Source organism: Macaca nemestrina, chromosome 16, assembly GCF_043159975.1.
Source record: "Macaca nemestrina isolate mMacNem1 chromosome 16, mMacNem.hap1, whole genome shotgun sequence".
Taxonomy (NCBI): Eukaryota; Metazoa; Chordata; class Mammalia; order Primates; family Cercopithecidae; genus Macaca; species Macaca nemestrina.
This window is the reverse complement of record NC_092140.1, coordinates 1,340,610-1,353,276: the sequence shown is the minus strand read 5'-3', so window position 1 is coordinate 1,353,276 and position 12,667 is coordinate 1,340,610. Positions and strand designations below refer to the sequence as shown.

The following is a 12,667-nucleotide window of genomic DNA, read 5'->3' as shown; positions in this document are numbered from 1 at the left end:
ATTTTAAAAATAATCTAGTCTTCCCCATATTGTGATTAAACTCCTCGTTTTTCTCATTTTGTAGGAGAAATTTATCTGTTTTGCAAAGGAGCAGATTCTTCGATATTCCCCCGAGTGATAGAAGGCAAAGTTGACCAGATCCGAGCCAGAGTGGAGCGGAACGCAGTGGTGAGAGCCGGGCTGGGGAGGGCCTCGTGGCAGTCAGCACCCCTGTTGTCAGGAAGGAATTCCATGTGCCACAGGTTCCTGGCTGGGAATGGCGTATTGTATCCCCTGGGGAATGTTCAGAAATAAGGGGGGCCAGATGCAGACAGACAGGCAACTTCGGCCGACATCTACCCCAAGGGGCCTCCAATGCCCAGCCAGGCGCAGGCCGTCTCCTCCCCAGCCTTGCAACAGGGTTTTATTTCGGGGTGGGTGCGAGGTTGGTTGATTGATGTTTTGGGGAGTCAGAAGTAGCACATTTGTGGTCCTTGTATTGGAGCAAAAAGGTCTTTGTCTTGACATTTCTAGTGATTTGCTTCAAAACAAGTCAGTGCTTTCATTTTCTGTTGTGACATCACCTGTTCGGGTTTCTTTCCCTATCTGGGTCTTAAGCCTGTACGATAAGGTTTCTTTCCACCACTTCTTGTGTAGCATTGCCCAGCGGCCCACACACCTGAGCTTGCCACTCTGCGGGTCTGGCTTTCTCTCTTTGGGGCTGCTGCAGTAGGGGGATGGCCTGAGTGTCTCTCACAGCAGGGCCTCCCCTCCCCGTCAGACATGTGGCTCGGATGGATGCACTCCCTCCCGTCAGACGCCGTAACACTGGGCGACGCGTGGCTAGGTGACGCGTGGCTGGGTGACACGTGGCTGGGTGGACGCGCTCCCTCCCGTCAGACGCCCTAACACTGGGCAACGCGTGGCTAGGTGACGCGTGGCTGGGTGACGTGTGGCTGGGTGGATGCGCTCCCTCTGCTCTCCATGTGGCTGCTTTGTGCCACGGCGTCTGCACCCTTCTCCCGATGCCACCCTGGGGTCTTCTCCCTCACTCCAGCCCAGGGCAGCCCCTCGTCTCACACCGTCTTCATCTTTTCATGAGAAGGAAACGGTGACTGACAGGCTCTCCTCCCAGAGGTCCAAAATGACGCTGGCCGGAATGGCTACGCACTGGAAACAAGACTTCTAAGGCTGGCTCAGCACCAAAGAAGTCTGAGCCAAGAGAACCTCGGACTAGAGGCCATAGTGCTCAGCGCTGCCTTCACTTACATTTATGAATAAAGCAGCCTTTGTCCTCACTGTCAGTCTCAACACTTGATTACTGCAGATGTCAGAGCGTTAAGAATTGCTGCTGATGGACAGGAGCCCTTTCATGTGTGAGCCTGTGCTTGCAGCAGCCAGAGCGGCTCTGAACTTTGTGGAATGCTGTCAGTGTGCAGATCATTCACCTTTAAGTTGCTGTTAAAACAACAACTAGCACTACAAAGTAGCTGCCTTGGAACCAACAGGAATCCATAAATCAGCAGCAGGTTTAGGATTGTTGAACTTCTCCGAGTGGGATCCACAAAATAATAGCACTGACTTCCTCCAGCCACAGAGTTGCGGCATGAAAGCCAAGCAGGTTCCTCTGAGTAGCACAAGCGTCCTTCACATGGATTGTGAATTGTGATGATTTTAAAGTCCATTTGCTGCATGTTTCAAAAAGCCTTCTTGAGATGTAATTGCCATACATTCATCTATACACATTTAAAATGCGACAGCAGTAAGGGCGTTGACACACGAATGCACACGTGGAAGCGTTGCCTGTTGGGACGGGGACGCTTCCCTCACCCCAGAGACTGTCTCGCGCCCTCATATTCCCATCCCTGCCAACTCCCACCCACTGCAGACCACCGCTCCACTCGCCATCACTACAGACTCGTGTCCACCTTCTGGAGCTTCCTATCGGCAGAATCACAAAAGGTGGCTGTTTCATCCAGCGTCTTTCACTCCCATAACTGCTGAGACTCGGCCATGTGGGCCTGTTCATTTCTGTTGTGATGAACAGCAGCACTCATTTGGTTGCCAAGTGCTAGCGGTACTAGTCCAAGTGCTGGGCACTAGCGGTACTAACCAGTCCAGTTGCCGGGCGCTAGTGATACTAACCAGTCCAGTTGCCAGGCACTAGCAGTACTAATCAGTCCAGTTGCCAGCGGCTAGCAGTTCTAGTCCAGTTACCGGGCACAAGCCATAGTAACCAGTCCAGTTGCCGGGCACTAGCAGTACTAGTCCAAGTGCCAGGCACCAGTGGTACTAACCAGTCCAGTTGCCAGTGCTAGTGGTCCTGACCAGTCCAGTTGCCAGGCACTAGCAGTACTGACCTGTCCAGTTGCCGGTACTAGTAGTACTAATCCAAGTGCCAGGCACCAGCGGTACTAACCAGTCCAGTTTCCAGGCGCTAGTAGTACTAGTCCAGTTGCTGGGCACTAGTGGTACTAACCAGTCCAGTTGCTGGGCACTAGTGATACCAGTCCAGTTGCTGGGCAGTAGCGGTACTAACCAGTCCAGTTGCTAGGCACTAGTGGTACTAACCAGTCCAGTTGCCAGGCCCTAGTGGTACTAACCAGTCCCGTTGCTGGGCACTAGTGATACCAGTCTAGTTGCTGGGCACTGGCACTACTAGTCCAGTTACTGGGCAGTAGCAGTATTAACCAGTGCAGTTGCTGGGCACTAGCAGTACTAACCAGTTTAGTTACAAGGCGCTAGCAGTACTAAGCAGTGCAGTTGCTGGGCACTAGCAGTACTAACCAGTTTAGTTACAAGGCGCTAGCAGTACTAAGCAGTGCAGTTGCTGGGCACTAGCAGTACTAACCAGTTTAGTTACGAGGTGCTAGCAGTACTAACCAGTCCAGTTGCCAGCACTAGTGGTACTAACCAGTCCAGTTACCAGGCACTAGTGGTACTAACCAGTCCAGTTACCAGGCACTAGCGGTACTGTTCAGTCCAGTTGCCAGGACTAGTGGCACTAACCAGTTGCTGGCACTAGCGGTACTAACCAGTCCAGTTGCCGGCACTAGCGATACTAACCAGTTCAGTTGCTGGCACTAGCGGTACTAACAAGTCCAGTTGCCGGCACTGGCGGTACTAACCAGTCCAGTTGCCGGCACTGGCGGTACTAACCAGTCCAGTTGCCGGCACTAGCGGTACTAACCAGTCCAGTTGCCGGCACTAGCGGTACTAGTTCATTTGCCGAGCACTTGCAGTACTGGTTTTTTCTATGGATGGCAGTTTCTTGATTCTTCCGCCTGTTGGCAGACATGGATTGTTTCCATTTGGGGCTGTTGCGGAAGCAGCTGCTGGAGGTCGCCTGCTCTGCGTGTCTGGGGCTGGTCCGATGTGACCTTTTCTCCTGGGGACCCTGCTGTCACAGCGTCTGCATTTCTCTGTCCACAGCTTCCCTTTTCTGGCTGCTTTTGAGGTGTTCCGTGATGGGATGCCTTTGTGGAGTAATGTGTTTCTTTGCTCAGCAGCCTTGAGCATCTTGAATCTGTGGAGTTTCATCAAGTTTAAAATTTTTCAGCAATTATTCTACAGATATTTTTCTTCCCCACTCCGTTTCAGCAGTTCCAGTGACCCATGTACTCGACTCCCGAACGTTGTCTCATTGCTTACGAAGGCTTTTCCCTTTAAGTTTTTCCACGTGTCATTAGAGACAGTTTCTGTTGCCACGTCACGAATCTTTTCCATGCAGCGTCTAACCTGTCAGCGCCCCACGCAGGACACCCCTCCCCTCAGACGTCGGAGTTTTCATGTCTAGAAATTCCGCCAGCATGTTTTGTATCCTCATTCCCCTGCTTAACATGGGGCGTGTGTGATCCAGTGGCGGTGACTGTTGAAATCCTCCTCGCTAACGGCACCCCTGCTGCCAGCTCTGGGCCAGCCACAGCGGTTGCACAGTCCCCTTGTTTGGGGCAGGGACGGTGCCCCTGCATGCTAGTGGCCTGTGAGCTTTGTTGGATTCTGGGTATCATGGTCCTCCTGGAGATCTTAAATCTTGTTCTGGGGTGCAGCTGAGTTCCTGGGAAGCCCTTTCTGTTCCTTTCAGGCCACGCCTTCATGATGTTCAGCAGACCCACAGCAGTGCCTGCCCCGGGTGGTGCTCCCCAGCCTGCCAGGCCCCGAGCGCTGTGCCTGGCGAGTGGCCGTGCCTCCTGGCAGCAGGCTGTCCCACCCTCCTCCTAATGGCTTGTTCCTGGCTTCCAGGAGCTTCCTCACAACTGCAGGTGCCAGAGGGGGCATCCACAGCCTCTGGCATCCACTCATCCTGGGAATTCTGATGCTTGTTCCCTTGACGACCAGGTCTGCCCCGTAACTCAGGGAATTCACCGGCTCCGGCTTCGTTCCCCTGCCCAAGCCTTGGCCTGGAAGCTCTCCGGGTAGTGAGCTGGGTCTGGGTAGTGAGCTGGGCACTTGTAGGGCCCCCTCGGTTGGCAGCATTTATTTTGAAATAATTACAGATTTAGGAGAAGTGACAATAAGTAAAGAGACAGTCCAGAGGGGCCTGTGTGTCCTTCGAGTCCGGTTGATTTCTCCTTTCGGTGGTTGTGCTTGCTGTCAGCGCACGTCGAGGAAACCGCTGTGAAATCCAGGATGATGAAGATTAGCCACTGCTGTGTGTTTTTCTATAAGTTTTCTAGTTTTAGCTCTTAAATGTAGGAGTGTAGTCCTTGTTTGGCTAATTTTTGCATCTTTCGTAAAGGGAGGGTCCTACTTGGTGCCCCTGTGTATGGTTGTCCAGTTTTCCTGGCACCGTTTGGGGAAGACTGTCCTCTCCCACTGAGCGATCCTGACACCCTTGCTGAAAAGCATTTGACCACTTACCTGGAGGTTTATTTCTGGGCTGTCTGTTCCATCCCATTCTCTCTACGTCTGTCTTTATCCCAGTTCCCACTGTTTTGATTACTGTCAGTTTCTAGCAGGCTTTGAAACCAGGATGTGTGGGTCTTTCAAATTTGTTCTTCTTTTGTAAAATGGTTTGGCTATTCTGAGATTTAATAGGAATTTTAGGATGGGCTTTTTCATTTGTGCAGAAAATGCCACTGGGGGCCAGGTACGGTGGCTCATACTTGTAATTCCAGCATTTTGGGAGGCTGAGGCAGAAGGATCACTTGAGGCCAGAAGTTTGAGACCAGCCTGGGAAACATAGCAAGACCCTGTCTCTACAAAACATACACAAGGAAAATAGCCGGGGTGGTGGCACACACCTGTGGTCCTAGCCACCAGGCAGGATGAGGTAGAAGGATTGCTTGAGCACAGAAGTTTAAAGCAGCGGTGAGCCACGATGGCACCACTGCATGTTACCATGGGTAACTGAGTAAGACCCTGTCTCAAAAAAAAAGGAAACGGAGGGAGGGCGGGAGGGAGGAGCCATTGGGATGTTGATAGGGATTTCGTTTAATCAGTAGATCACTTTGGGTAGCGTTGTCATCTTAACAATGTTAAGTCTTCCAATCCATGAACATGGGATATCTTTCCATTTATTTAGGTATTATATAATTTATTTCAGCAAACTTTGGTATTTTTCAGCCTCGAGTCTTTCACCTCTTTGGTTAAATTTATTCCTAAGTATTTTACTCTTGTTGATGTGATTATAAGTGAATTTTTTTTTAATTTCCTTTTCAGATTTTTCATTGGTAGTGTATAGAAATGCCACTAGTTTTCATGTGTTGACTTTGTACCATGTGTCTTTGCTGAATTCAGTTAGTAGGGGGGGCACATTCTTCATGGTCTTCTAGATATAGGATCGTGTCGTCTGCAAATCGGCCTTAGAAAGACATTCTTTCTAATGTGGAAACTTCCTTTTTCTCTTCATAGCCTGATCCTCTCACTAGAGCGTCTAATACTCTGTTGAATAGAAGTGGCAAAAGCGGGCATCCCTGTCTTGTTCCTGATCCTGGAAAGCTTTCAGTCCTTCACCGTGGAGGGTGATGTGAGCTGTAGGTTTTTCTTTCTTCTTCTTTTTTTTTTTTTTTTTGAGACAGAGTTTTGCTCTTATTGCCCAGGCTGGAGTGCAATGGCGCGATCTCGGCTCACTGCAACCTCTGCCTCCTGGGTTTAAGCAATTCTTTTGCCTCAGCCTCCTGAGTAGCTGGGATTACAGGCATGCACCACCACACCTGGCTAATTTTTGTATTTTTAGTAGACACGGGGTTTCACCACACTGGCCGAGCTGGTCTTGAATTCCTGACCTCAGGTGATCCGCCCACCTTGGCCTCCCAAAGTGCTGGGATTACAGGCGTGAGTCACTGCACTCAGCTGGGTTTTTCACTTAAGTGGTTTTTACCACGATGAGGAGGTTTCTTCTCTACCCAGTTTATTAAATGATTTTATCACCAAAAGGGGCTGGATTTTTTTCAAATGCCTTTTCTGCATCAGTTGAGATGATCATGTGGGATTTTCCCTTTCATTCTATTAATGTCATATATTGCGTTGACTTTCATATGCTGACTCACTTTTGCATTCCTGGAATAAACCCCACTTGGTTGTGGTGTAGGATCCTTTCAATGTGCCATTGGATTCAGTTTGCTAGTATTTTGTTGAGGATATTTGCATCTATATTTCTAAGGGATATTGTTCTGCAGTTTTCTTGTAGTGTATTTATCTGGCTTTGTTTTATGTGCTGTGTCCAGGGTTTTTGTAGCACTTAGCAGGAGGAATAGAGAAAAGTATTTCTGTTCTGTGTTACCACAAGAGAAAGTCCCTGATTGACTTTTAAAAGCAGAAACATTTATTTCCAAAAGCTTCTGCTTACCACTCACAGCAACCTAAGTTCTGGGGCCACTCTGGGTTATTATCCTATAAAACCATTTTCTTGTTATGCAGTTTTTCCGGTTTCAGACTGAAGCTGTATATGTTGTATGTTTTATTGCCTCTTAGGAAAAGTCAGAGAATTCGTTCTGCAATTCGCATTTATGTCTCCAATCTGTACCTTGATCACCAGGTGCATAAAAGGTCTAATTTCAACCACTTATTTATTCAGCAAAAGTTGTTGGGTTTGGGCTGTGTGCTAGGGATTCAGTGATGAAGTCAGACACAGTGCCCACAGCCAGAGAACCCAGCGCCTAACAATAGAGGCAAACCCATGAGCAGAAAGCCGCAAGGTCGTGTGCTCAGCAGGAGGTGAGGCTGGGGCGGCTAAGCAGTGTTTGTTCAGTGCTGCTTTCCTCTGAGACAGGTCCACTGGCTTCTCACTTATTCTTGACCAGGAGACAATATCTGGAGGATGGGAAGGAAGGCGTTCAAGAGTGTTCCTAGAGAACAGGACTCAGGCACACATAGACCCTGTCTTGTGTTCTCACTTCTTCAACTCCCCCTTTCTCCTTCTGGCTTTTGAGAGCTCAAGGGCCATGAGAGCCATTGACCCGGTGGCAATTCTGTCCTTCACACGAATTAAGAGGTCTGGAACTGGTGATAAATACGAGCCTTCCCTGAGAGTTAGGGGACGCTTCATCTCATATAATGGAAAACATTGATTAAACTCTTAAAAACTAGCATTCTCTCAGATTTTAAAATGGTTATTTGGGAGGATTGTGGTTCTTTTACTCTCAGCAGGGCTGGGGCTGAAGGAGCAGGGAAAAGGGAAGGGAAACACCCTAGATCATCCGGTTAACCTCTGTGACGGTCGCCCTCAGCAGCCTTGACTGACGGAATGAAGAGGTTCATCTGTGAACCGCCCCCTTGTGGCCGCTTCAGCCTCTGCCCCCCTTCCTTGTGTCTTGCTGGTGGCGGCTGCATCCTCTCTGTGTGGTGACATCCAGAGTCGTGATCACAGTAAAGAATGTGTGATTCTTAATTTCTTATGTTCCCGTGCAACCAATGATTTTCATGAATAACCTGGCAGGTTTCCTTCATTGTGAAAGAACAACCACCTTACAAACTTCCCGCATAAAACATGGTTACTTTAGAAATATCACTTGATATTGCCCGTAAAATTACAAGTGATTATCCTTAAAAAAAGGTTCAGTTTAACTCTGCATTTGTCAAAGTAAAGGAATGAAGTTTATCTTTTGGTAGATGACCCTGATTTCTGTTACTGATTTCCAGGCTTTCTAGTCTGTGATCCATATGCTGTGATCCGTAATGATTCTTTATATTTAATGTGGACTTAAATAATTCACTTGTTGATGACTTACTCCTTTCGAGAGTTGGTTGAGTTATAATCTTTCTTTGTTTACTTAGTACTGTAAGTTTCGAAAGGGTTACAATTCCTGGGTTAGTTATTCTAATGAGAGAAGGGATACTGGGAAGGCCATGGAGCGTAATATTTCAGCAAGTGACACCTTGAATTTATGCTAAACACTGCGTTGTATTCTGCAGGAGGGGCTCCGAACTTTGTGTGTTGCTTATAAGAGGCTGATCCAAGAAGAATATGAAGGCATTTGTAAACTGCTGCAGGCTGCCAAAGTGGCCCTTCAAGATCGAGAGAAGAAGTTAGCAGAAGCCTATGAGCAAATAGAGAAAGATCTGATTCTGCTTGGTGCCACGGCTGTTGAGGACCGGTAAAGTAAACACAAACTAGGATGCAGGCCGCTGGCCCAGGGTGTGTGAGGGCGAGTGGAGGGGAGGGAGGCTGGCCGCACAGCCAGTGGTGTGTGTGAGGGCGAGTGGAGGGGAGGGAGGCCGGCCGCACAGCCAGTGGTGTGTGTGAGGGCGAGTGGAGGGGAGGGAGGCCGGCCGCACAGCCAGTGGGCGTGTTTGCTGCCCAGGGAGAGGCGAGGTGTCTTGCTACACGCTAGAGTCATGTCGGGAACGTCATGCCTGTGGGATATTTTGTTATCCGTGAATAAGATGCCTGAAAGCACACTTCCCAGGAAGTAGTGAAAATAGCTTTTTCATATCATGAACAGGCAAGACAGAAGGGCTCTTACAAATTCTTTTTTGTTTTTAAGGGGTGGCATCTTGCCATGTTGCCCAGGCTGGAGCGCAGTGGCACCATCACAGCTCACTGCAGCCTCAAACTCCCAGGTTCAAGCTGTCCTCCCTTCTCAGCCTCCTGAGTAGCTAGAACTTCAAGCACATACCACCATGCCTGGCTAATTTTTCATATTTTTTGTAGAGATAGGATTTCACTGTGTTGCCCAGGCTAGTCTCAAGCTCCTGGCCTCAAGCAGTCCTCCCATCTCAGCCTCTGAAAGTGCTGGAATTGCAGGCATGAGCAGTCATGCCTGGCTGTAATTACTCTTTAGAATGGAATCAACAACTAACTCTGTTCCTAAACTTGTTGCTAGTTCTTTCCAAATACTGGTATTACTTCTTAGATCATTACATACTCAATGTGTTTATCATTATTTGAAAAAACTTAAAATAATGAAGTAGAAAATTAAACTAGTCATCATCATAACCAGCAAAATTACCAATTACAGATTTTCAGGTACCTCTAAGGCAAGAGTTGCCAGTGTGCCCCAGCTCCACAATGGGGACTGAAAGTTGTGTGAGGCCGAGGCCACTAAGAAACAGTCGTCAGGTCCACATGGCACCTTCAGAGCTGAGTGAAAGGCATGGATTTCAGTGGTTTGTAGGAATGGAGGAGAGAAAATAAATGCTCCAATTGATGAGAATGAAGCAGAAACTTCAGGAAGTTTACTAGGAGTTTATCTCCTAGAAGTTAAAAGCATCAACTTTGAAAATCTTTAAGATCCATTTCGGTCCAAAACTGAAATCCTCATCACTAACCCTGCATTTTCTGAGTGTGTTGAACAAATATTCCCCGAGTTCTCGATCTGAATGGAGTATTAGGTGAAGTGGGAAGTTTTGTTTGGTGGTTTTTTGTTTTGTTTTGAAGTCACGCTTCCCCATTCAGTCCGGAGTAAGCACACGGAGCACCATGTAGAGAATGAGCCTTGCACACGGGAAGGCTTCAGAGCGCAGGGCCACAACCGCCGAAAGGCTTTGTTGCTGGTGCTGCTGGGAGGTGGGGCCTTGCTGTCATGGCCAGCCACTCACCTGCTGTCTGTCCAGGAGAAGAGGGGTGTCCGTAGGACGGTCTTTGCCTGGGGAGCAGCTGGGTCGATCTTTAGAGGCCATGGTGGAGGAGCGTGGGGATGCCTCCAGCAGAGCAGATGGGACAGAGCCCCTGGAGCAGGGGGCAGGTTGACTTGACTGGATTGGGAATGTAGAAAAGTGGAGAGTTAATGCCTGGTAGGGGGGCGGGGGGTCTCAGTGGCTTTGAAGTGATGAGACTTGCTTATAAATTATTTCCTTAAAATCTCTAGTCAGCAAGTGCAAAACATCTCTGAGCTGCAACTTCCTTTTGAATCGAGTTCTAGGGCCAGGCCCAGTGGAGCACGCTTGTAAACAGGGCCAGGCCCAGTGCAGCACTCTTGTAATCCCTGCACTTTGGGAGGCTGATGCTGGAGGATTGATTGAGGCCAGGAGTTTGAGCCCAGCCTGGGCAACATAGTGAGATCCCATCTCTTGAATTTTTTTTTTAATTAATCAGGCGTGGTAGCAGTCACCTGTTGTTCTAGCTACTTGGGAGGCTGAGGAGGGAGGATCACTTGAGCCCAGGAGTTGGAGGCTGCAGTGAGCTGAGATCATACCACTGTACCCTAGCCTGGGCAACATAACAAGGCGTTCTCTTGCTCTTGTGCTCACTCTCTCTTTCTCTCTCTCTCTCTCTATATATATATGCACACACACATATAGATACGCGCACATATATATACACATACATACACACACACATAAAATTAGAGGCGTTTTTTCCATCTATAGAGTACTATGATTGTCTGATCTTGAGACTTTTAGCTAGGAAGTTCTTCCCAGAAAACCGGATCATTCCAGTTAGAATTTAAATCCTTCCTTTCATGCTTTCCGGAAGCATTACATGTTCCTTCACATGAACGTCTAAAACCTAGAAAAAATGCTGGCCCCTAAATGAGGCAAACGTGGTTTTGATCCCAGATCTTCCAAGGAGAGGGAAGTGACCTGACCGGTGTCAGAAGAGCTGCTTATCCCCAGATACCTTCTGTAGCATCTGCAGGCTTTGGGTTTTCCGTATGTAAAACGGGTGTGATGCTAACGTCCTTACTCATGACATCGTGGTAAGCATGAGAGATTGCACATAGGAAGTGTCACATGGGCCTGGCACGTGGCAAGCCCATGATACCTGTTGGCCATAGAATCACTAGTATTATTCTCAGTATTTTATTTTATTTAGAGGTACCTGGACCCCAAGTGGGTTCTAAGTGACAAACTTAGAACAGTTTATACAAAACAAAAGATATTGAATATTCCTGACTACCTTGAGTCCAGATCCCATCTTTCCATGGTTGAGACATTTTTGGTGGTGGTTATAATTTCCTGAAACCCTCCCCAGGTAGTGAGTCCCAGCTCCACAGAAAACTGCCAGGCTTGTCAGACGTCAGTGACACCAGACAGCGCTTTCCATCTCAAATGTTTGATCCGTGTTTATCTCTCTGCTGTTACGAAGTGTTTCGCTGTGAAACACTAATTCAGACCTTCAGGAGCCGCTTCAGGTGCTTTGTGGTAAGACCATGAACCACAGCACGGCACATTTTGATTTTGAGGGGCTACAATATTTTGTCAGCTTTGCAAGTTTCTGCAGTTCCTTATTTGGATTTCCTGGGTCAGCACTGACTTTTCTCTGTGTTGTGTTTGGTTTTGCCTCCCTCAGGCTGCAGGAGAAAGCTGCAGACACCATCGAGGCCCTGCAAAAGGCCGGGATCAAGGTCTGGGTTCTCACAGGAGACAAGATGGAGACGGCCGCAGCCACGTGCTATGCCTGCAAGCTCTTCCGCAGGAACACGCAGCTGCTGGAGCTGACCACCAAGAGGATCGAGGAGCAGAGCCTGCACGACGTCCTGTTCGAGCTGAGCAAGACGGTCCTGCGCCACAGCGGGAGCCTGACCAGAGACAACCTCTCAGGGTAGGCAGCGCGTCCCCACCCCCACCCCCACTCCCTCAGAAGGGGCTTCAGACTCAATGGCCTTCACCTGCAAGTGGGGGAACCGCATTGTCCTTACTGGGAATTCGGTTCTCCCCTGGGACATTAATGCCAGCTTCTTACGGGTCAGGTGAACACTAAGAACAAGACGGGCTGTTTTTTCCAGCAGCTGTGACGTGTCTTTTTCACATACGTGTGTGTATGTTCATCTTCAGACTGCTGGGTAACAGATGCAAAATGACATAATTGATAAAATATTTTGAGTGGGATAATTCTCATCTGCTTCTGAGACTTAGGGGCTCTGCTGCAAGCACCTTCAAACATCTGCTGGCGGAAGTGGAGATATTAATAATGCATGGTTGTTCGTCTAAGACAAAGCAGTACATGCCCAAGAGTTGTTTTTTTCCCAAGAATATTCAGTAGTTTATTCAGATACATTTTATTGATGCTGTCCTTACTGGTGTTAGATGCATTATCTGAGATTAGATTTTATTTGAATCATTTCAGTTTCATTCATGTACATAAAGCAAAAGCAGCTCTCTAATTTACACAAATGTTAAGTTATTCATAAATAGCACAGATAATTCCCTCTACCTGATCTGCAATCTGCAGAACTCCTTTTAGGGATTAGAGGTGTTCCTTGTTTGTTTTCTTTGTTTGTTTTTTGTGTTTTGTTTTTGAGATGGAGCCTCATTCTGTCGCCCAGGCTGGAGTGCAATGGCATAATCTTGGCTCACTGCAACC

General features: G+C 48.2%; 1 protein-coding gene across 12 annotated transcripts in view; it reads left to right on the top strand.

Moving 5' to 3' along the window:
* The window catches only part of LOC105485271 (ATPase phospholipid transporting 11A), a 183,284-nt gene that overhangs the window by 149,701 nt on the left and 20,916 nt on the right, over positions 1-12,667 (top strand). For all 12 annotated transcript variants that reach the window (XM_011747541.3, XM_011747542.3, XM_011747540.3 and 9 more), the window contains exons 17-19: positions 65-168; positions 8,335-8,516; positions 11,654-11,905. In XM_011747541.3, the coding sequence (XP_011745843.1) occupies positions 65-168; positions 8,335-8,516; positions 11,654-11,905 (538 nt within the window). The remainder of the gene's footprint in view (positions 1-64; positions 169-8,334; positions 8,517-11,653; positions 11,906-12,667) is intronic.